This window comes from Lepisosteus oculatus, chromosome 29 (assembly GCF_040954835.1).
Source record: "Lepisosteus oculatus isolate fLepOcu1 chromosome 29, fLepOcu1.hap2, whole genome shotgun sequence".
Taxonomy (NCBI): domain Eukaryota; kingdom Metazoa; phylum Chordata; class Actinopteri; order Semionotiformes; family Lepisosteidae; genus Lepisosteus; species Lepisosteus oculatus.
The window spans coordinates 427,812-451,669 of NC_090724.1; the positions used below are offsets into that span (position 1 = coordinate 427,812).

At 38.7% G+C, this 23,858-nt stretch overlaps 1 protein-coding gene across 10 annotated transcripts in view; it reads right to left on the minus strand.

The window, feature by feature from the left end:
- ptprsa (protein tyrosine phosphatase receptor type Sa) overlaps positions 1-23,858 on the minus strand; it is a 313,640-nt gene that overhangs the window by 20,230 nt on the left and 269,552 nt on the right. For all 10 annotated transcript variants that reach the window (XM_069186054.1, XM_069186057.1, XM_069186055.1 and 7 more), the window contains 8 exons: positions 23,068-23,165; positions 16,315-16,438; positions 13,044-13,219; positions 11,137-11,256; positions 6,948-7,102; positions 6,163-6,448; positions 3,746-3,924; positions 1,413-1,539 (listed from right to left, as the gene is read on the minus strand). In XM_069186054.1, coding sequence (XP_069042155.1) covers positions 1,413-1,539; positions 3,746-3,924; positions 6,163-6,448; positions 6,948-7,102; positions 11,137-11,256; positions 13,044-13,219; positions 16,315-16,438; positions 23,068-23,165 — 1,265 coding nt within the window. The remainder of the gene's footprint in view (positions 1-1,412; positions 1,540-3,745; positions 3,925-6,162; positions 6,449-6,947; positions 7,103-11,136; positions 11,257-13,043; positions 13,220-16,314; positions 16,439-23,067; positions 23,166-23,858) is intronic.

Consider the following 23,858-nt stretch of genomic DNA (forward strand, 5'->3'; position numbering starts at 1 on the left):
TAGACTCTTCAGAAGTAAATAAACTGGTAATACTAATCCAAGTCTCCACTTTTCCTGAACATTGATTAGACCAACTGAATAATGTTAGATTTGTTCTGGAGAATAACAGCAAACTAGTTTGTAAAATAATGTTTTAACAATATCTAATTCATTTTTTTCATTTAAGTAAATGTACAAAAACTAATAAAAATGTGCATTTCCAAATGAAAGTAAATTTTGTAACCTTTTTTGCTAAAATTATTAATCATCTCTGCAAGGTAATTAAGTTACTGTACTCAACACAGAAATTTCAAAAGACAAACATCATATAAGCATAATGGTAAAATCTTGCCCCGTCTCAAAGATTTCCGGCTGGATGGAGAATCAAATAGCCGTTCAATAGCGAATTAAGATACTTAGGGTTGGGAAATCATCGACAATGGAAAGGAAATGTAAGAATGTTTTGTTCTGCTACATGCTCTAGTCAAGCGTGTCACGCTTTGTGGTTACAAAATGTGTTTCTTTTTTAATTCACTATGTAACAAAGTTCATCAGATGCATATTAGATAATGGTATCTAATATGTCACTGCTTAACGTTTTCTCAGCTTTTGTAATACTCCATCATCTGTCGAATGTAAAATGCCTAGTAGAAGCGATGCCCAAATGATGCTCTACCACACTAAGCTTTTCCCAAAGAAAATGGCATCGCTGAGAAAATAAAGTTATGTATTCTATTTATATGGTATTTATGTACACAAAGGGCATTTACTGTACTTTTAATAAGACAGCTTGGATTGTAGTGCAGCATTAAGAGTGTAACAGCTTCACAGTCTTCAATGCTCCTTTATTTTTCAAGTTCTGTCAAGTACTCTTTTCCTTGGACTGTTTTCCAGCTGGCCTTATGGAAGATAACAATAATGCAAATCTAAGACCATACTATACATCCCAATGTTCCCCAGTTACTATGAGGCTAGGAAGTCATGAATAAAAGTTAAGGGTAGAACTGATATGAGGCACGACCAAGCATGGAAATCTTTCAGCTCCTGCTCTAAAGCACCCAGCCAATGCTGTACTCAACTACGCTAGATAATTAGGTATCTGATAGCCCTTGTTCCTCTCTTTCAGACTCTTCAAAGGTTCACATAAAATTCTCATGCGGTTTTGAGGCACAAGTATCTCTTAATAATACATCACTACTGCACAAGAAAGCTCATCCTGGACTTCAAATATTCAATCCAACAATCTGAAGGAACATTCATGAAACAAGCATCTAACAAAAAGATTACCCTGCTGTCTTTTGAACTCAAGGAGATGAACGTCAAAGGCTGTGCTTGGTTCAGAAGACAGACACTGTAATGCCAAAAGCCTGCCAGCTTTATCTTATTTACCATAAGGAAGAAGGTGTTTAGATTAGCAAGGAACAGTGACGTACCCTTCCCATTTCTCTCAGTTTGGTAAGCATGACCACGATGGTTGAGTTGTTCTCCCATAGCATCCTCCAGAAATCTTCTGTGGTTTCTGCCAGGGGTCCCTGTGTGGCAATGTAAGCCTTCTGTTGTCTGTAGACAGAATGCATACAATGTAAAATGCTGGATTAATTTGCATTTGTCTTCCAAAGCATGCCAGCTTGCCTGCAAAATTTGATCAAATAATACATAATAAAGCAGAATCTCGAACAACAAAGAAATGTTCATTGTGAAAGGGAATACTAAAGGTACTGCTGTCATTTACACTTTACATGTCTTAACATAACTGATCATTACAATTGATTGTATGAAAATATTTATTCTTTTAGGCATGGATAAAGCAAAGCCAGAGAATTGGATGCATATCTTTACTGTGGCTATAGGACTCATGTACACATAAATCCAGTTTCATTCAGGACATACTTTTCTTTGTGAGCACAGTTCTCTAGCAAATCTACACTGCCTGCCTATTTCTGAACCATTCCTTCAAATATCCACTCCTCCAGTATCAGAAAAACACTTTGTCCTTGTTAGGGTTATTCCAGAAACACAGGGCACAGGGTCTACGCCCCAGATTTGGTGCCAGCCCATTGTAAGGCACACACACGGTCACTTTTAGACACCATGCATGTGTTTGAGCTATCTGAGGTAAATAGTGAAGTGCTCAAAGGACACAGGGTGAACATGCAAAATCCATCCTGAAGGTTCCTCGGTCCAGAATCCAAATCAGAACCCAAGAGCTATGTGTCAGCAATACCGCTGTGCTGCCCTATAATAAACCCTCCCTAGAAATGAAGATGTACAGGCCATGGCTAAATTCAATACAGCATACATTATAGAGATCTATAATAATAGCCAAACATGAAACATTTTCTCATTATTAAACAGCTACCTGAGATTTTATTTTGGCTAGAAAAGTTTTGAATAGTGGCGATAGACCCTACTAAAATACAGCCACATTACAGAACACATTGTGCCAGGATAAGGGCTAAGCTAAGCAAATTAATAACCCAGGCCTCGCTGCCTGTGTGTGCTCATTCACACCCAAGCCTGATATGAAATTCTAACAACAATCTTGACTGACTCTTATGAAACAGACATTATTTCTTAAAAAATCAGATCAGTGTATTTTTTTTTATCACTGCAAGTGACAGTGGTGCATAAATACAGAGGGACTGAATTAAGGAATACTGACCTGTAATAACCTACATCCCTGGTGTTAGTTTAGCCCAAACAAAAAATGGGGCAGACATGCATAATTTGATTTAATACACAATCAACAGGAATTCACAAAGGACATACTGTAAGAACATCCAATATAAGCAGCTTGGCTAATTTAAACTTGTTTTTACATTTATATGTGTAATTAGGTGACTAGATCTGTCACTTGCAGAATTACATTAACAAACACGAACCTCACCCTCCTGGATGCTGTCTGAGGTACTGTAGAGCACAGACAGTACATGAATTACTGGAGACGTAAAGCTTTCACACAACTTTCACACACTCTCCAGCCAGTTGGGAATCACAGCTGGTGTGACAGTCAGTGTCCTAGCTACAGCTATAATTCCTATGCATTGAAGACAGGACAGGTCATTTCTATATCCAAGCCACGCTCGCCCACCAGACCAGATCTTATCCTGGTTCTCGGTTTCCGTGGCATGACATCCAGCCAAGATGGTCAGTCCATCACAGGGATTAATCCCAGCAATGCTGGTCCCCACTCACACAGCTGGGTGAACTGGAGCAACTGGGGTATACCACCTGTGGGGACACAACTTCAGTGGGGACTACAACTCACCAGTTATAAGACCAGGGACCAGATACCTCAGTGCTATGCTTCCCTCCTGCCCATGTTAAAGGACATTCTGAAAACCATCATTCATTCATTCATCCATCCATTTTCTAATGCGCTTATCCAATTAACCTACCACCATGTCTTTAGACTGATGGAGGAAACTGGACACTTGGAGACAACCCATGTAAACACAGGGAGAACAGGCAAACTCCAGGCACAGAGCAACCCAGGAACTGAACCCAGGACCTCAGTGCTGCATGGCAACAATAATAACCACAGCGCTACTGTGTAATATTGTGGGATGTCTCATTTCCTAGCCTGCTTAAAAAACTCTGCTGCTCTGCCTGCTTCAACTCACATTCAAAAAAGCAAGGCTTCGTCTACCAACTTAACATTTCTTTTTTCTCAGACGTAGATTCTAGTCCAGTCTGTACCTTCTTAGAACACAACATGGAGGTTTAGTTTTATACTAAACTTTTTCTGCAGAGACAGAGTGATTACCTGTATCCATCGATGAAGCTCGCGTTAATGTAGTCGGAGCCCTCCAACCCTCTGATTGGCTGCAGGCACACGCGAGTGGTCTCGTAGGGCATGATGTTGACTAGGCGGTTCTTGAATTTGTTACAGGGAAGGTTGGCACTTATGAACCTGGACGTGTGGGCTTTCGAGTTGGCCAGGCGCTGCAAAGACGACACACAAAACAACCTGAACTTGGTGTAACGTGTTTCCTTTGTTTCATTCCCACACAATGGAAACGGCAGGGCGGGTTTTCAGTTCTGTCAGTGTGAAATGCAAGTGCAGCAAACTGGGACCGAAACGGGACTCTCACTGCAAAGCACCTGGCTCCAGTGCAGGCTGAGCATGCTGTAGGCTCTTGCCAAAATTATACAGATGAAGGAGAAAACTATATATAACTCTGCGTGTCTGTCTATGCAAGTTGTCTTCAAATAAAGTAACAATGAAATATTCAGCACCTGGTGCTGGCTTTTGTATAAGAGCTGACAGCTCATGATTCCTGAAATAGCTCCAGCTACTTACAATAAGAGTCTTACTTATATCCCTGGAGCCGACCAGAAATCCACATTCAGTACTGTACTAAAGTTCATTTTTGTATTTTTGCAGAACCTCATTAAGTTCTCTGTGTTACAAATGGGGACATCAGATGTGTTCAGAATGCCGCAGTACTCCCATACCTCTCATTGGTTTACATACTACAACCAATTACCTGAAAAATGACATATGCGAATTTGGCTCGTGAGAGAAAGCACTTCCCCGGACAAAACTGAGAGTTTGAGACTGTTATTAGATGACTGGGACTAGGATTCGCCTAGCACTGAATTATACTTAAATGAACATGAACAAGGAACTCATTCTGGAGTGGCTGTGGTTAACTAGGTTATCTTTGGCTTGATTTGTAACAGTGACTTATTAGGAACTTGGGCACTTGTACTTTTGTCAATCAATCTCTCTCTCACATCAAATGCCCTATGGACAGCATGTGAAGTTTGAAAAGCAGTGGATGCCTCTGAGCACAATCCTCATCCTCAATCCTCATCCTCATTTCCCCAACCCTAGTTTCATTAATAGTTTATTTTTGAATGATTCCAAATATTGACTTTTAATAGCAGGTTAAAAATAGAATATATATATAGGAGTTCCCATTTTTTTAAACAGAAACGTTCAGCAAACAAAACCTAAAGACATCCAGATTTTAAAATGAAAACAGGATACTTATTTTGTGGCTGAAATCTAAAAAAATATCAACATGGAACAATGACAATCAAGGTCCATTCAGACAACTCTTGGCTATCAAGACGTTAAAGCTGTTTTTAGGTCAGCAGTCTGAACAAATGGTCTCCTTTCATTGTCTGTTCTACGCTATTGAGCAAGACCTGTATTAACCACCCCTTTTTGTGTGTTTCATTTCCATATTAGGCCTCAGTGGAGTGTAGTGTTCTTTCCAAGTATAAGCAGAGCATGTAGCTGGACTGATTCCACCTCACTGGATCTCTTTTGATTTAGTTTCACAGGAATACCTGGAACTACATTAAACAAATTCTGTAAACTCTGGCACAAGCCTCTCTTTACCTGCCACATCATCGACCTGGATTGTACTCCTCTGTGGCCAGAAACTAGGTCATACTGATGCCTTCCAACCTTAACACATTTTCTTTTTAAAACTCCTATATTGGAATTTTGCATCCATCTCACTTAGGAATTAAACAGAAATCAATGACAGGCTATTATGAAAATTTCTCCTGCATATTGCATACTACTGCATATTTCTTTACTGTTTTGAAGAGAGAAACCAGCCCCCACTTCAAACCAAAATATTCTAAAAAAACTGTTGTTGAACTTGACTTTCATTGGCACAAAGAAAAGCAATACCATTATTTTTTCACCCAGTAATTCCACTGTATTTATACATATGTCAAAATTTAGAGACTGAAACCAAAAATGATTTTGTGATCCAAAAATATTAATGAATCCCAAGAAAGCAGATCTAAATGCTTTTGGCATAATTCAGTTACATTTGAATACAGTTTTGGAAAAGGGACTGTAAACGTATGGACTTCTCCTTATTAATGAGAATATATGCTTTTACACTGTGTATACAATTTCAGTGAAATTATATTTTGCATTAGAATGCAGTCACAAAATAAAGAGAAATACTCTTAAGTAAATGTAAAAAGTTTAGTTTAAAAGTGTTTTTATTCATAGAAATATTTTGAGTTTGTGGATATTTTTCTTTATATTTTCCTCCCTACTGGGTTGTATGAGTCACTCTTACAAAGTGTCTAATTATTCAGACCCTAGAACACCTGTGTCCAGTCAAAAAGCTGGACAGTGCAGGAGTCCTATACTGATATGCAATGGACACTGGACTGGAAAACGTGTATCTCTCTTGACCATATTACCTTGAATTCCAGCTCCATGCCAGTAACATGCTCTCCTGTTTCGATTTGTGAAAGTTTCTGAATGTAGGTGTAGAGACTGCGAGCCGCGACTTCCGTGTTCCCACAAGCCACGGCTTCCAGGAGGGCGTCATGAATGAAGCTGTACTGGTCCTCTGTCTGCACCATGTAGTTCCTCTGTGATCTCATCAGGGTCACGTGGCCGTAAATGTCCACCGTCTTCTCATGCTTGATCCGCTCTAGCATGGCGTCGATGACGATGAAACAGCCTGTGCGGCCGACACCAGCACTGTGCCAACACACAAGGGCAGCCCCAGTGAGTCAGGACACCGCATGTCCGGAGAACAGCACCTTCCCCGAGTCCCAGCTCGGTCTGCCATGTGCCTGAACCACATGAGTGCCGGGCAGATAAAAAACTACCAAGCCCGAAGAGAATAACAAACACCAGCACAAGTAGAATACTTCTATTTGTTCAATGTATTTTAGTGTAAAACAAGAAGAAAATGTAAGTCAGAACATGATTTTTTTTTCTCTCTACAGAAAAATAAATGACTCCCCTCTTCTAAAAGTTATTGTCTGAAGATACCAACCTATAAAAAGAAGATGTAGGTAGGGAAAGCAGGGAGTAATATATTTGCACTTAATAATAAAGGAAAATTAGCTTCCTAATTTGGGGCTAGTAAGTTGCAGAAGATCTAGCAGCTGAAGTCATCCTGAAAGTCTCGACAGGAACTGAATTTCCCGCGGTGTCCTGCCTGTGGGTCGCTGCCCCAGGTCCCCCCACTCACCTGCAGTGGACGATGATGGGCCCTGCGTCTGGGGGGTTGCAGGTTTTCACCCGGCGCAGGAAAGCCAGGAAAGGGGTGGGGTACTCTGGTACCCCGTGATCTGGCCACGCTGTGAACTGGAACTGTCGAACCTCCCGCTTTTCGCTGGAGCCATTCTGTAAAACACGCCAGGAGCAGCAAATCAGGAAGTGACGGGCTTGACCCCAGGCTACACTCTCTCTTGCACAAATAAAGTAAAACACACAAACGTCCGCAACTCAATAATTATCACTTTTTTGTGAACTGAACAGTTCTATAAACATATCATAAACCAGTGTGGCTGTGTTACCAATTTAAAAAAAAATAGCAAATGCTAGAAAATGCTGAGGCAGGAAATAAACAGAATTCGAAATGAGGAAAATTAATGCAGAAGGAAAAAGGTCAGATTGCAATGTCGTAGCACCCAGAGAGGCAGGATAAATGTCAAAAGAAAAACTAAAAGATACATTGAAGGAGAACATCTGCCAGTCCATCTCCATGGGGCTTGCTTTCCAAATATACATAGATTTGCAAACTGATATATTCTTTCCTTTCTATACTTTCCAAATGTGTAACTGAGGTCACCGTTTAGAACAACAATCTTCCTATGCATATATTCTGCCTGGATGACAGATTTCACTACAAAAGGGACAGACTAATCACAAAGATTTCTCTGGAAATAGATTTAATTACTGGGATACTCAGTAAATTGCAATGCATGGTAGTTTAGAAATAACAGGGGATTTGAGATCTCCTGAGATTGAGGAGGACTGCTGGATATGGCCCTTGACTGGTAGCCAGTCTAACAGAATTATGAATATTAGGTATCTGATGCTTTGTAGGACAATGGATTGTCACTGCTGGCATTCTGCAACCCCCCTTGTGAAAAATATCCAATATACTATTCAGCTATGAATCAATTTGGCAAAACCACAGACATTTCCACTGGACTGTAATAAGCAAAAGTAAGGCACTGAAGGTTTGAATGAAGCACTGTGAATGTTTTGAATTGTTTTGTACAGAATACAGCATCTATAGCCCAAATCATATTGTCCTGCCCTCTGGTTTCGCCTAATTCCTTGAAGCTCTTTAAAGGGAGATTTTGCATTTCAATGTACATTATTTCATTCCTGATAAAAGAGAGCTTTGGAATAAATGAATAAATAAACCTTGTAATTAAAAGTAAACTGACCTAGTTTCAAGTTTATGGGCACTTGTGTTCTTTTATAGCAGTTTCACTTCTCATTCTAACTAGTCTGCCGTTTGATGTGCATCTTAATGACACAACAGTGTTTTTGTCACCAGTTTGTCAGACGCCGGATTTTAGGGAATTGTCATACAATTTATTTTTTCCTGCCTGAAGGTCAAATGGGTAAGGTGTCATGGCATTTGATAAACACTTACAGTGAGCCACGGACTCTACTGACTTTAAGTTCAAACTTTTAAATGTTTTTTTTAGGTTAATTGCTTCTTCTGAGATTTTGCTCTGTAAAGAATTCTGTGCATTTCCAGATGAAATCTAACAAGGAGAAATGGCGACTTAAGATGTTACAGAAAATTCAAAGGACTGTGTGGATAGAACTTAGTAGCTTTGTACCTCTTCTTATGATGCAAAAGCACGCTACTTCCATCAGAGAGCTCCTCTGAAATGTCCCAGGGGCTTCAATTATTTGGGTATTCACTGATATTTGTGTTTCCTATTTTGTCAAAAGTACAAGCTTGTTTTAGACTTAATCAGTACTGTTCCACGAGTTGTGGGGCCTCCTGCCCAAAACAAGGTGGTGAAAAAAAAGACATCTGCAAATACCTTTCCTGTTTAAAACTTTAAACCTCTGAAATTGACCAGGCTACTGAGATAAAAACACATTGTCTCAAACTGCTTACATAGGCTTATGCATCACAGAATTTAGTTGGCCATCTGAGGTGACGTATTTTTTGCCTTTCAGGACTTTAATTGCCTTATTCACCTTCTTTGTTCCAGACAAAAGGCATTCAAAAGAGGACTGTAAAGGTGATTACTTCAGGAAGGTTTCCTACTATAAGCACTGCTATAACCTTTTTTTTTAAATACTGACACAGTAGAACTTCAAATCATTTTAGCATTACCTCTCCTGATCTGACACAAAAAGCAACACACTTTTATTTTGTCTTTGTGGCAAGACACTGATGTATGTTCTAGATTTATGCAGCGATTTCTGAAAGCTCCACTTTACAATAACTGGGCGTTTCACCAGAAATAATAAGGGATCTAGCTTTAAGTAACCATAAAAAAGTCAATGGAGATAAACAGAAACAGACAGACTGTGCTAATTTCAGTGTAAAATAACAGAAGAGTGTAAATTTAAGGATCAAAGAAGTGTCAAAGCTTAACAAGCGCTAAAAACACCCAGACAACCACTCCATTTTTATGGACGTAACCGTTAGTGGTGGTTATGTTGCCTCAGTCCACTACTTTACTAAATCAGTAGTTATGATTTGGAAGAGCTGTAATTTGACTTAGAACTTAATGCATTCAGAATTGTTGCAAGGCATCTTTTCAGATGGTATGTTTTTGCTTGACCGCTGGTGAGAGACATACTGGACCACTTTTATGTGCAGCAGTTTCTTCCGCTAGCTTAGCTAAGTGCCTTTCTCTGGTAGTTAGACATTAAAAGATGATGGACTGAGTATACAGAATAAAAATAATAATAATTTGATGTTGGAGAATCTCCTGAGAAAACACAATCCACCCTCTCTGCACAATAACCTCCCTGTCTTCTTTCTGGGCATGTGCTGTACATGTTACAGTGCCCTGCAAGACTGCAGTGTTCTCAAGGTCACTGGACTCCTCTATATTAACCTTCTTCGACATTTCTGTCTGCTAATAAGCAATACAATTTTGAGAAACAACAAAAACATAAGATAAAATATTAATATGCTTCAGACACAAACATCTTACAATATGAAAAATCTTGCAGGTACATTTATGCTTTATTCTTAATGATGAATTAATGAGCTCTAATGTGCCTGCTGATACTTTTGCAAAGCCCGCAAACAACAAACCACATCTTCCTTTATTAAGGGGAAATAAACCCACCCCCCTTTGGCCACAGGTAAAGAGCTCTAACTACTCCTAAGATATGTCACTCGTTTAATACCCTGGATTCATTATGATTATTGTGTCACAAACTGATTGCCTGGAGGAGGGGAAACCCTCAGCCCTGGGACCCCCAGAAGGATATGTTCCCCCACTGGAGATTTTGTAGTACTTTCCTCCAAGCCCACATGGTCATAATGTTGTTATATCACTAACTGCAATACAAATCTGTAAAGCACTCTGCTGTGAAGGGCACTATAGCAAATAAAAGATTGAGTTAATGATTGATATTGCTCCAGTAAATGTGTTGCAGGATAAATTGTTCTCCACATTATTACTGTAAATAACAATTTGTTCTTAGTTGACTTATACTCTTAAATAAAAGAGAAAATAAAAAAATAAACCTAACAAAATTCAAACAGTTGAAAGGAAAAGTTCTATAACCTTTAGAGGAAATCTATAACCTTTCAATAGATGTCCCGAGAAAAAAAAATTGTGGCCCCAATAGTGCAAGTCAGTGCAAATGTTTCTGACAGAAAAGATGGTTTGCAAAATCAAACAAAATAATTACAACATGAAACAGCAAACTGCTCTAGTCATGCATAATTTTCCAGATGTTTCCAGATTCTGCAAAGATGTTCTTTGTATATTGAGATAAAACAATATGTTTAGACATCCTCTGAGAAAACCAGTGGCTAGTGCCTCCTTTATCAAATGGCCATCAGTTTGTCTAGAGTGTGATTCTGGTATCACACAAATTATTTATTTTTTTTCTGTTAAAATCCACTGAATTATACTTTGCTTGGGAAAAAAGCTCAAACTTCAAAACAGAAGTTTTGAACAGTACATTTGTACTGTGATAAGATTTTTACTGAAAACACTACTGTGTAGTTTTTAGATGGTATGAGAGTTGAAGCCCCCAGCAGAGCTGCGTTGTGTTTGTCTGTGAAAAAGCATGACCTCGGAAGGCCTAAGATCTCAACACAAACGTGGCACCACGAAGCTAAGGGGAACGCTTGCGAGTATGATCCCGGACAGTTGCTCACACTGCTCAGGAACCACCGAAAGAAACCCGGGTCTAGTCTGCGGCCCTACCTTGTGCAGGGAGAAGGTGCGCACGCAGAACGTGGCCAGCTCAATCGTGTCCAGCAGCGTCACCTGGATCATGCCATAAGTTTCTGTCCCTCGGCTGGGCCAGTACTGGTCGCACTTTATCTGGAAACAAAATTGGTTACTGTCAAACACCGTCCTGGACCTCCATTCCTTAATAGCACTAAGAACAACATGATGTGAAATTGAAGGCATGTGATTAGGACCGGAGAAATGCAGTTCTGATGATTCTATGAGAAGTCAGAAACTTATTTTGGATCTTCTTTTCTCCAAGCAGATTTATATTCACACATCTGTGAATATTGTATACATCACCCATTACCTACAGAATTAATTTTATTCAAAAACAATTTATTTTTCTAATACAAAAATACAAAAACGTATTTCTGCACAAGGAATTCCTAAACATGGTAGTCAGGCTACCGTCTCTAGCATTTTCCAAAACTGTGAATTTCATCAATGACACTTTTGTTGTTTTTGTACAGTAGATCATGAGAAAAGAAATTTGCCACACCTAAAAATTTGTCCTGAATTTGCAACACCTAAAAAAGAAGAATTCGCAATCTTGACATAACCACCAAAAATACTAATATGAATGTCAATTGAAATCCCTGACTGATAGAGCTATTCATCACACTGGCAAAATATTTTCCTTCAAGCAGTGAGAGGTCCCCTTCAAACATACCTGAGAGGCGAAAACCCAGAAAGCCACAAAGTTAAGATCCTTTCAATATGTATGGGCTGGTGTCACTTGTCTTTGCAGTGATTGAAGATGACAGGTATTACTGGGCTGCACAGGCTTACTGTTTGCCATTCGTTCTCGTTCGGTCTAGCCCATCACCCTGATTATTTGTGACAACCTCTTAATGCACTCCACTGAAAAAGTCTCCATATTCCTCTGAAGCACTGCAATGTCTATAGGCAAAAAACTCAGTAAAACAGTACTCCAGCTGTCCATTAAACTCTACTCCTTGGAGGACAAAAAAATCCACTCAAGTGAACACCTGGAGAAAACGCTGCATTGATAGTAAAGCCGTCTTAAAACAGCACCACCCACCCCCAGCCCTTCAGTCTTTTATTTTCCATAAAATTCTCTTCTGAGCCACATCACAGTTTGGGTTCCAGGCACTGGTGAGAAAATGTTTTTTTCTTACATGCAAAATCTCAAATGGGCTTTATTAACAACCATTTGATGGAAATTCAGAAGTCTGGCTTGATGGGTAGTAATGGGTATTAACACTTGCAGCACTGGGAAGTAAATGGACAAACGTACCCGTGAAGCCAAGACACAAATCTGTTTTTGTATGTAGTTTTATTTTAATCTCATGCATTCTAGGTAGAACTTAGTCGAAAGCATCATCCAGGTGGGGCTGCACACTGGTGGTGGAGGGGAGTCCCCATTACATGTAAAGCGCTTTGAGCAGTGTCCAGAAAAGCGCTCTATAAGTGTAAGCATTTATTATTAATTAATTAAGTCTGAATGTTCTGTGTAACCTCTTTACATAGTGTTGATCGACCAGTAGGTGGCACTCTTGTCTCTGAAGCAGAATTTCCGAAAAGCAGTGAAACCCCAGTATGGTGACCAGATGACACTGTCCCAGGTCCCATCCTTTGGTTGAGACTGTAAATCCAACGCTATGTAGTTCTTAAACGTCCCAAAAGACACTTTTCGTAATAATAGGGGTATTAACGTCAGTGTGCTAGCTAAAGTCCACTGTTACCCAGGCAGTTCTACTTCAGTGGTGGATACAGTGAGGCCCCCTCCTATATGCAAAGCAAGTTGGGATCCATCAGGAGCATAGGGGCCACAGAAATGTAATTAACTAATTAGAATGATAACCTCTTGATCCCTTATTAGCCACTACAGCCAGGTTCTCTGTTCACAGTCTTACCCTTGACTTCTCCTCTAGCCTGGTCATCATAACTATGGTGGCAGACCTCTGCTCCCAAACCATCCTCCAGAAGTCTCCGAAGGTCTCTGGCAGGGTACCCTGGGTAGCGATGTAAGCATTCTGCTTGCGGTATCCATCTATGTAGTTGGCATTGATGTAGTCGCTCCCGGCGATGCCTGGCAGACAAAACGTAGAATGACATCTATTTTCAAAAGTAGACCAAGAAACTGGTCTAGATAACCTAGCTAAATACAGATAAATATATTGTGCATGTTCTGTATATGTATTTCAGTGAGTATTTTCAGCCAATTACAAACTACAGCTTCTAATGCAGAATTTTTTAGATTTAAATGAAATGTTTGTTTTGAACTTACAAAGGTTTCATTAACTGACCACTGGTTTGTTCGTGAAACACTTGCAGCGCCTGGTACGTGTAGCAGCTCATTGTTTGTTTTTCAACGCGTGAGCTTGTCCACATGAGGAATTGTACTGATCCAGCTCATCCAAAGAAAGTGCTCATTTATAGGTAAAGGCTGAGGGATGCTGAACTATGGAAAATTTGCCACAGTAATACAGTAATTACCATGAAGTTTTTCTGTTTCCATCCTTTTAAGCCATTATCAGTAACCGATTTTTCTTTTACAACCTTTAAGAGCAGAGCTATTTTACTCCGAGCGTTTTTCCTTCAAAAATGTAAACGTGAAATGGTGGATTGGTGATTTATATGCACTTCACACACATATTAAGTATTTTAAGTCAAAAATGATTTATTAGGATATTACGTGTTAAACTAGTGGGTACAAATAATGTTAGAAATGTGGCCAATTATCCAAACAGCAATGCACAATTAATTTCATTACCTCCAAGTTTGAATTAAACATACGGTGAAACAGAATCAGAAGCTTAAGTAAGATACAGGGGTTAAGTCAAATGACCCTGTTTAGTAATTAACATCTTTTTGGAATTACATTAAAATAACAGAATTAGGTCAAAACAAGTTTAATGAGAAATCACTTGATCACAACTAAAACCTGAAAAGTTCAAGCCCTGGATAAAACGTATTATATGAATTTATCAAAGAACAAAAATACACCTGGAACATTACTTAATTAAAACCCATAGAGAAGTACTGATCAAAATACTTTAAAAGCGGGTAGTTGTTCAATATGAACCAAACGCAAGCATTATGCTGACTGTCACTTTTATTTGAGCTCAACTATTACGACACATAAAATAACTTGTATTAAAAAATTCAACAGATCTTTACTTCATATATTTGTTTTAAGTTCTAAAATTGTCCTTAAAACATATCTTAGCTTTTTAAAAAGTTCTAAAACACACCTGACATTGAAAAACAAAAAAAACCTTGTAAAATTACACACTTAAAAATGTGTGTGGCTTGTAAAAGCTCTTGTATTATCACTACAGCTCAAAGGCATTATCTATCTACACCTTCTCAGTTCCATTAAACTTGATCGTCTCAATGAGTGTCAAAATGAGCTGCACTCCTTAACAAACAAGGGGTTTAACAAATAAGCTGTGGCATCACTCAGCTCCCCAACATTCGGTCTTCAGCTGTGGCACCATCTGCAGTGCAGAATGGTTTCTGCTCGTTCCTGTTTTGCAGGCTTGTGGGTGGCTGGCTGATGACAGCCGCACAGGCAGCTTCAGCTGATTTCTCTCTTGTCCAGTAAAATCACACCGAGGCCTGTGGCCTACATCCATCACAGGAATGATCCCCTGAAAGCCAACAGCCATCCTGAGCCCTGGCTGTGGCAGGAGAAGGCTGTGATTTAGAGATTTCTTGGAATGGGCTACAAGATGGAATTACTCAGGCCTTGGAGTAAATCAGCTGAAGAGCCTGCAAGCCGCTTTCGCCAGACTATATCTTTCTTTCTGATGGTGTAGATCAGACAACCAGTCCAATAAATCACGGGAAAAGTAGCCTCTGCACAAGACTAGAGGATGGAAAAGGGGGAGACTGGGGACAGCAATCACTTGTTTTATTGTTCCCTCAAGATCTAATTACACAGTATCAAACCCTTTGACGGAGCCACTGTATGGCTACACTATTTTACTAAACACTTTCTGCTACAGAGCAGCACAAATGTAAACAAAATTACAAGGTTAGGGATGTTTCTATTATGAAAACTCTGTTTTGGAAAGATCCTATTTAGCCAAATTAACTTGTACACAAAAGATTGAGTCACAAATAAGCTGCCCAACCATTTGATGGACAATGTCTTTGGGTCAATTGGCTACTACAAATAGTATACATATTGACTGTATGTCCCCTTCAAATCTGCCAATTTGTGGGTAGTTGTCATCTATTTATAAATTACATTATCATCTCCCTTTGCATTTCCCTAGGTTTGGGGGAAAATGTGTCCACAAACCCTTTCCAAGAGAATAGTGTATTTTCTTTTCCCAGCATTGATGGGATGTTATAAACAAAACAATACGCTGTCTAATACATAGAACACATCATAAAGAAATTTAAAAACTGTCACTATGAGAGACCACTTCTGAGACAGACCTATTTCCCATTTTCCATCTGTTATGCAAAGCCAAGGAATCTTCTTGATCAGGAGTCACAGAATTTATGGAAGTTCCTTAATTTTAAACCTTGTTCTTTATATAAACCATACAAACCAATGGTTGTACATCATTAAAAGTTGAGTGCACACGTAAACCTAACATTCAATTCATTCCTACTGAACCAAACTTTCTGTAACTGTCATTGCGCTGCCTCCAAACTGGTGAAATTAAATTGTGAGACTCATTAACCAATGGAATAGTAATTAGACAGCTAAATGCTTTCAAAGAATGTCTGCAAAACAGCAATCAAGAGGAAGAAAATTACATTAAATCAGATCTCATATTTTACAGTCCTTTCTATTTATTCACACCTAGTCGAACAGTCACCGTTGCAGTTTCTAATTGTGAAATCATTCCTGTGTAAAATGAGCAGACTAATGTATGAATGATATGCCTTCTGTGAATTGTCTTTCTTTTTCTGCTATTATGAGCTGGAAAACTTTAGTCATAGTATAAAAAAATCATTTTTTCATTTTTAAAATACAGCTCATGATAAAGAACCCTGTGTTAAACTGTTTTCTGTTTAAAACTCTGCTCTTAGCAAAGGGAATATAAATAAAACATTAAAATGAAAATAAGATTATTCAGTTTCTTGGGCTCTTTTCCAACACTGAGTAATGCACCACCAAGGTCTGTAACTACCTCCCTATCTTATTGCCTTCTGTTCACTCACCTTCAATGGGAGCCAGGATGACGCGCGAGTGGTCGTAAGCGATCACGTTGGCGTAGCGGTTCTTGGGCTTGTTGACTTCAAGGTTGGAGTGTTCCCATGTGAACTGCTGCCCAGGATCGATAGACTGGAAGCACAGACAGGCAAATGAGACTTTTGAAAAATATACTACTCTTCAAACCTACAAGTGTTTAAAATTTATATTAAGAATAAAAACCACTGAGCAGTTGGTCAGTCTCTCTATTCCATCGCTTCTTTGCATAAGAACAAATCAGGCTGCTTTCTGATTTTTTACCAGCCCTTTCAAAAAGAAACCACTCTGTTGCAGAATATCCCTATCAAGTGGGGTGGAGTTTGTACAATCTTCCATTTGTTTGTTCATGGTACCTAGTTGTCTGGAATTGCTGGGGTAAAGTTTGGTCAAATGGCAACAACAAAAATACAAGAAAGTTGTCAATTTTAAGAGCTCTGCCTCTGTCACCACGACAGAGGCCCATGGATGTGGCACCTTTCTGGACCCCAAGATCTATTTAGCAATATTCTGACCCCTCATGAATACTTTCACTTCTGCTGAAAAGTTTGAATATATTTATATTGTTTTTTATTAGTTCAGGAATGGAAAGTGTCTTGAATTTAGAATCACGGATTTTATTTTTGAAATTGTTAATTGTGTTATTAATGTGTAGACACTCAGCGATGTGTTCTGAATTCAGAAGTGTAGACTGGCTCCTACAGGTGGTTTTCTGCCAAACGAAAGCTGCAGGACAGAGTTGCTGTTTTGCTGGAAGTCATGAGGGCCTTGTCAAATTATCTCCACCCTATACTGGTGGTGCTGGAACAGTAGTACACCACCAGAATCCCATTCACTGTCAGCAAAGTGATGTGACTCGGATTCCAACTTACAATGCCAGGATCTTGTCCCAGAAATTTGCACCTTTACTGGTTTGGACTTGGGATCGCAGAGGGTCCTACTGCTGCTTAACTAATACGTCTACTACTAATACTGCATAACAATTAAAATGAATCCACCTCTAAATTGGAGCACAAATACACTATCAAAAGTTATACCATAGGAACGTTTATAAATGAAAGGAAGCTCAATGTTTTATGGTTACTGATCTGAGGACTTTATCTACCCATTTCTTCAAGTATCCTTGAAAATAGACTCAAAGACATTGCAGAGTATTTTGTTACACTTTCTGTGTAAACCACTACGTCACATTTCTTTTCCAAAATCGACATTCATAGGATTTTCATTTGTGTCTGTTGTGAGCCTGGTTCATTGCAGAGTACATTTTTAAAACAATATATTTCATATTAGGTCATTTAGGACAGAAAGAAGAACAGTCTCGTTGGTAGAGATCAAGGGACAAAGCATCTCAATATGGTGACATTTCCAAATGCGTTCTGTTGAGATCACAAGATAAATGAACCTCAGGAGGTCTGACAGAGCGCCACAGGTACCAAACCAGACGGAGCTGCGCATCAGCTACAGTGAGAGCAGAATTAATAAAGCTTCATGGCCCCAGAACACCGTAAAGCTGTCATCTGGTCTTAAATCGAAATGTAGACAATCTAATCAGTTTATTGCAATGCACCTCATGTTGTATATTCTTTTGAGTTTATCTTTCTCAGTTTTCAATCATATTAAAGATGGTAAAGTGTCATGAGGTTTATGAAAGGTGCAAGTGTATTTACAGCTTTGAAGAAGCACCATCCTTCCTGTTTCTCAAAACTGTCATTTCTTACTGAAATTCTCCACCTAACAATGGCTGCAACTAAAAACATCCTAAAGAGACAGAAACACAGAGACGACTCCATTCTGCTCATCCCTTATTTTAAACTAATTTTTACTTAAATGTTAATGGCAAGATAAAAATCCAATCTATTCTTAGAGTAACCATAGACAGATTATGATCTAACTTCTCACCCTGATTGCTATGATTACAGTCTGGTCCAGGTCTGCTATGAATTGAATAAACCCATTACTTTAATTATATTTGTAATCTATCCTAAAGAAATCAAAAACTTCACTGAATATTAGTTGGTATCTGACAACTTGCTCATTTTTTAAACTAGCCAGTTTTTCCACAATAAAAGCAAAAATGTGTATTGTCCACCTGAACTAGCTTAACATATATAAATAGTATTTTTGCTAATATTATTAAACAAAACCTGATCTCATATTTTTCAACGCCTATTTCAGGAAAAAAAGAATGGTAAAGGTGACTGTTCTGATACTCTGTAAGTTCTTCAGGTCAGCTGTTGCTGAATTATGAAACTGGAACAGACCATCTACAGTCGTGAGATTTGATTTATCTTTGTTCTCAGCTGGTAGCATTTTCAACACTGACCACGGATGTTCAATGTTTAATCTTTCACTGAAAAATGTTCTTTACATTTCTGAAAATGTCTTCAGTTAATCGTAATTAAATTGCCATACAGCTCTTAAGTACATTTGTTAACTATATAAGAAACATACGTTTTTTTATGTGAAAAGGCTATTAATCAATCTGTGTGTGATAATTAATCATCCAATAATTCATTCAATAAAACCACCAAGCTGGAGTTAGAGAGAAGTGACAAACACATTTACAGTTAATTGAATTTATAGTTCCCCTGAGCAGAATCTAGGCTTAACAACTTTCTGTTTCATGAAATTAATTTGAAATACATTTATTTGTGTAAAAATACATGTAAAAGTTCAGTCACATCACTCCTTTGCTGTTGTTTACCAAAACAAAATCTGTCACTATGTAATTTAAGATTTTTCTATCTGTGCACTTTCTTCAACCGTGAATAAAACATGGTGCCAACAGGTTTCAACATTGTTATCACAGTGGTCAGCACTATAATAACATTAACAGTTTTGTTTGAAACATGTATTTTGGCTGTGGTTAACTATTACCTTCAAGAGAGAATAGAGTAGCACAGAGATTTTCAATGCTTTCAGTAGTTCGATAAAATAAGTTCAGATATGTTTTCCCTTTATGTGTAACTTACTGTACATTTAAGGATGCTGTACGAAGGAGCTGAGTACATTGAGGTCTATAGGCAAATGGAGGGGGAAAGTAACTATATTTAATTTATGGTATTGAATATTCAAAGCACTTTATAAACATAAACTGGCCCTAAATATCCAGAGCTTTCTTTGGTTAGATGTAAACTAAGACTTAAATGAACTGATCATTGATTGAATTAAGCTCCACACAGGTTTCTAGCCACATCACATCTCTTCAAAATGAAAAAGAAACAGCACCAATACAGTACATGAAATACACTGTCAGACTCAAAGAATTAGAACTGCTCAGTACACACTTGAATGGAAAATGAAGTGCATCAGCTTTTCAGGATTATTATTTTGGACAGTGAATAACAGCAATCATAATATTGATGAAGGTGGTAGCTCCCTCATCCCAAGAACAGTGCATAAAAAGTGCCAGGCTCTCACTGCCATGACAAATGCTGTTGCATTCTGAATATGAGAATTGCAAATACATATTCTATTCCCATGTCAGTGTAATTTAGTATTCCATTATGATTCTGTGCTGACTTTCAGGCACAGGAGCTCCTCTTACTTGCCTGAAGGATGCCTTTACATTTTGCCTATGCAAAAAGTACAGACACAGGGAGGTGAAATAGTGTCTCATATATTAAGTTTCCCCAGTGTCACCTTCTAAAATAATGTGAAATAATAGTGTGATGTCCTCCATGCCTGTTTTTCCCTGTTCAGTCAGTTTAGAAGCCTCTTGCAGACTGCTTATCACTCTTTCACATGCAATTTCCACATTTCAGACCCTGTTTCTGGGATACAACATAAGAACTTCAAGTTATGAATCAGAGGAGGCCACCCAGTCTGCCTGATAAACTGCACACCCAGGGTCATGGGTCATTAACAATTGTCAGCCTTGGCCTGTTACTATTACCGCCCTGTTACGTAGGATTTTTCCAACTGAATCTCTTAGATTTCTTTTTTTAATTTTTATTTGAGCTTCTTACTTAATTGGATCACTTTAACCTAGAGTTATGATATTTTATTTTTTCTTTGGTCTTTCGTTTGAAAAATGAACACAGAAAACTTAGATTTAATCTGAAATGGAAAGTTTCCTTCAATGTTGAATATCTTTAGTCACAAATAAGTGCAATGACCTTTACCAAGCTTATTGGTACCCTTTTAAGACAGGACTCGCACAGATGGCTGTCCAACATGGAGCTGCAGTTTCCAACCAGTTTTCTGGGGACTGATCTGGGTTTCTAAAACAGAGGGCTGCCTTCATATTTTCAGAGGCTCTTTTCCTGACCAATTTCTCTCTTTCCTCACTGCCTGGTACTGTACTTCAGGACCAGTGCTGAGAACCGCTGTCCTAGAACAGCCTCTCTTACATTTAAAAACCTACTGATTACTAAGTTTCCTCGTTAGTACCAAGATCATGTGCCGTGTGCTTGCTGTAGTTTGTGTCTAATGGCCCAGAGAAACAGCTTTCGATTCGCTCTTGGCAGGTCTCCTTGAGAGATGTCATTTCCAAGAAACTTCACCCTGCATTTTAACCCCCTGAACCCTGTACAAAATCAGCTCTCTCACCATCTATTTCTCTCACATTCTGCAGTATATAAGAAGTGTAAAATCTACTACTTGACTTAAAAATAATAATAACATATATACTCAAAAGGCATAATTGAGTGCCACTGCCTGGGAAATTCCAGTTACTGGCAGCTAGTGGGCACAGACAGGTGGGAAATGAAGCTCACCTGGTGCTCAGAGGAGCCCCTTTACTGCCACCCAGGGGCAACGGTTTGTTTTATAAAAACAGTCATGAGGTCATTAATGTCCATATCCAGTGCTGATGATAAAAATAAATATTCCATCTTCACTGGGATGAATGACTTAATAATAAAAAAAATAAAGATCAAGACAAGGCTTTAAAGATTGATCATTACTCCTTTGAGAAATGAGTCTGCAACATAGTATATACTGTACATATTGTAATAAATATCAAAAGCCTCTTCAAATCTCTTGGCAATATAACATGCAACCTGGCTTGCTACATTACACTAAGCAATTTTCCCACCAGTAAATCAAAAGAAAAGCCCCTCTATAGCTACACAGAGAGCTTTATACAGGGTGTGCTTGATATGCAGTACATATGAACATCATGAATGCGCTTGATGAGGTGAAGCAAATGTTAAATAAAAGCTTAAGAAGAATGTGTAAATCAATAAAATAACCTTGCTTGCAGTTGTTAAATTACAGAATCTGCTTAGAGGTTCACACTATGCTGAATTCATAGGATTACAGCTTCCAAGCCAGTTTTCAAGTTCTGCACCTTTCCCCTTCTAATCCACATTGCAGCCCACATAACTCTACCAAGCTCTACAGCAGTCAAAGACTCTTATTCCACACTACAGCCACTCAGTCACACAAGACTCCACAGCCACTGCTTGCCTGTGGAAAGTTCTTGAAAGAGGCAATTAATCAAAAGCTAATCTTTTAATTTGACCGTTTACTGCTCAGGACACGTTAAAGAATTGCAAGCCAAGTGATTATAATTCTGGCGCAGTGCTGGGGTGTCTCCCCCATAGATGCTCAATGCTAACTATATTTCAGAAGCCTGCAGTGCCCAGGTGTTTTTTTAAGCTACTGCCCAAGGAGATAAAAAGCAGCACTTTCTTCAAGAAAAACTCTGGGTCTTGCTGTGCATCGCATGTCTGCATTAGAGAACTCTGTAGTCAGGATCTGTTTTCAACTATCTGCACATTCAACCGCTGTTGTAGTGCTTGTGTCCACATTCAATTCCCACTAATCTCTTCCCTGCATCTATTTCATCTGGGATTTTTTTATTCAATTCTTTGATTTAGGGCCGGAGAAATCAGATATTGCATTATGCAAATGATGGCTGATTCAGCAACTCTGGTTTATAATCAGCAGCTGGCTCATTTATAACCCTGGGTCTCATAATTAAGACAGCATGCCTGACATTAAATGCGACAGATGTTGCCTAACATCTTTGGACTGCCGTTACCAACCTAACTTTTAGCAGAGACCCCCCCTTGACTGAATCTATGGGGAGAATCTTACATCCAATTAATAAATTAAACTTCAGTAAATGCAGCTTAATTTATCTAGATCAGTGTTCTTTCCAGTCCTGGGTAGCATCAATGTGGCATATTTTAAAGAATACTTCCTATTGGTTGGGGTTGCAGATAAGCCTACAGTCAGTATCTAGGTGCTATCTGTTCTTTACATTTAACACTGAAATAAATAACCAGATTTCTGGGAAAATAAAGCATAAGAATTAAATTCATTGGATACCTTTAAAAAAATCAACTATTCTAATTTCATTTTCGAAAAGGGATACTCATTAGAGAACTTCCCACACATTCCTTCAAAAAGCTGCAACAGAACTTATTTCCCACTGTTTCTATTAGTTGTTTTTATTGTGACAATTTTAATTTAATTATCCAGAAAAGGTGTTATTCCACATGACATCATAATTTACATAACAGATTTTTAGAGTTGGTTGAGGGGACAGCAGCCACTTACTCCTTACAGCATTTTGTGACATTATTATAAAAATCCTTCCTCAAAACTATCTCATTTTTTTAAAAGGTTCCCTATTACCCACCCAGCTCTAACAAGCATTTCCCGATTTCTAGGTGTCTGAAAATGCTAAAGCAGGTGTTCCATATCTTAAAACGTTCACATAGCCAGAAAATAAAGTAAGAAGTGCTTTCTTCCTGGAGAAGGATAACTCTTACCTCATATTCCTGAGCCAGATTGAGGTTGTCATTGGCTTTGAGCAGCTCAGTGTGTTCGGCCAGCTCGGTGATGGGAATAGGTGGGTGGTTGAGCATACCTGCCAGGGGAGAGACAGAATGTAGAAATACACCGGAGAGAGAGAGAGACAGGCTGTTAGCAGGAAGCTCAGGGCGGTTGTCACCAAGCAAAAAACAATTTAAAAAATCAGAGAGAGACAGAGAGAGGGAGAGAGGAGCCTGGAGTGGAGACTGGAATATACACAACCCGATGGTTAATGAGTGGTTATGACACAGGGATCAGGCCAGGGCTCGAAATCCTCATTCTGCACTTCTAGGTGTTGTCCTTTCCTACCCAAACTACCTTAGCTCGGTCCCCCCCAAAAAAGGAAAACCCCTGGTGATCGCTAAGGTGTCGAAACAACACTCAGAGCTATTTCCTTTCTCCTTTTCAGAGAGACATATGTCAGGTTAGAAGTCTTATAAAGTCTCTTTATAAGACTTCTAACCTGACACGACATCAGCACTGCTTTGTATTTAGAATATTCTTTTCTAGTACGTCATGGCGTTAAAAGTAGTTATTTTTCTTCCCTATAAACTCGACAGAACGTAGACAAGATGACGGAAATAATTGTTTCTTTGCAAGTGAAAAGATACCTTTGAGAAAGAAAACAAAAAATAATGACAGCACAAAAGCAGGCATTTTATAAAACATTCTCATTTTTTGAAGGCAAAGAAATTTGATGCATAAATCCAATCATTTAAGATAGGGCCATTTTTCACAGGAGGGCCGT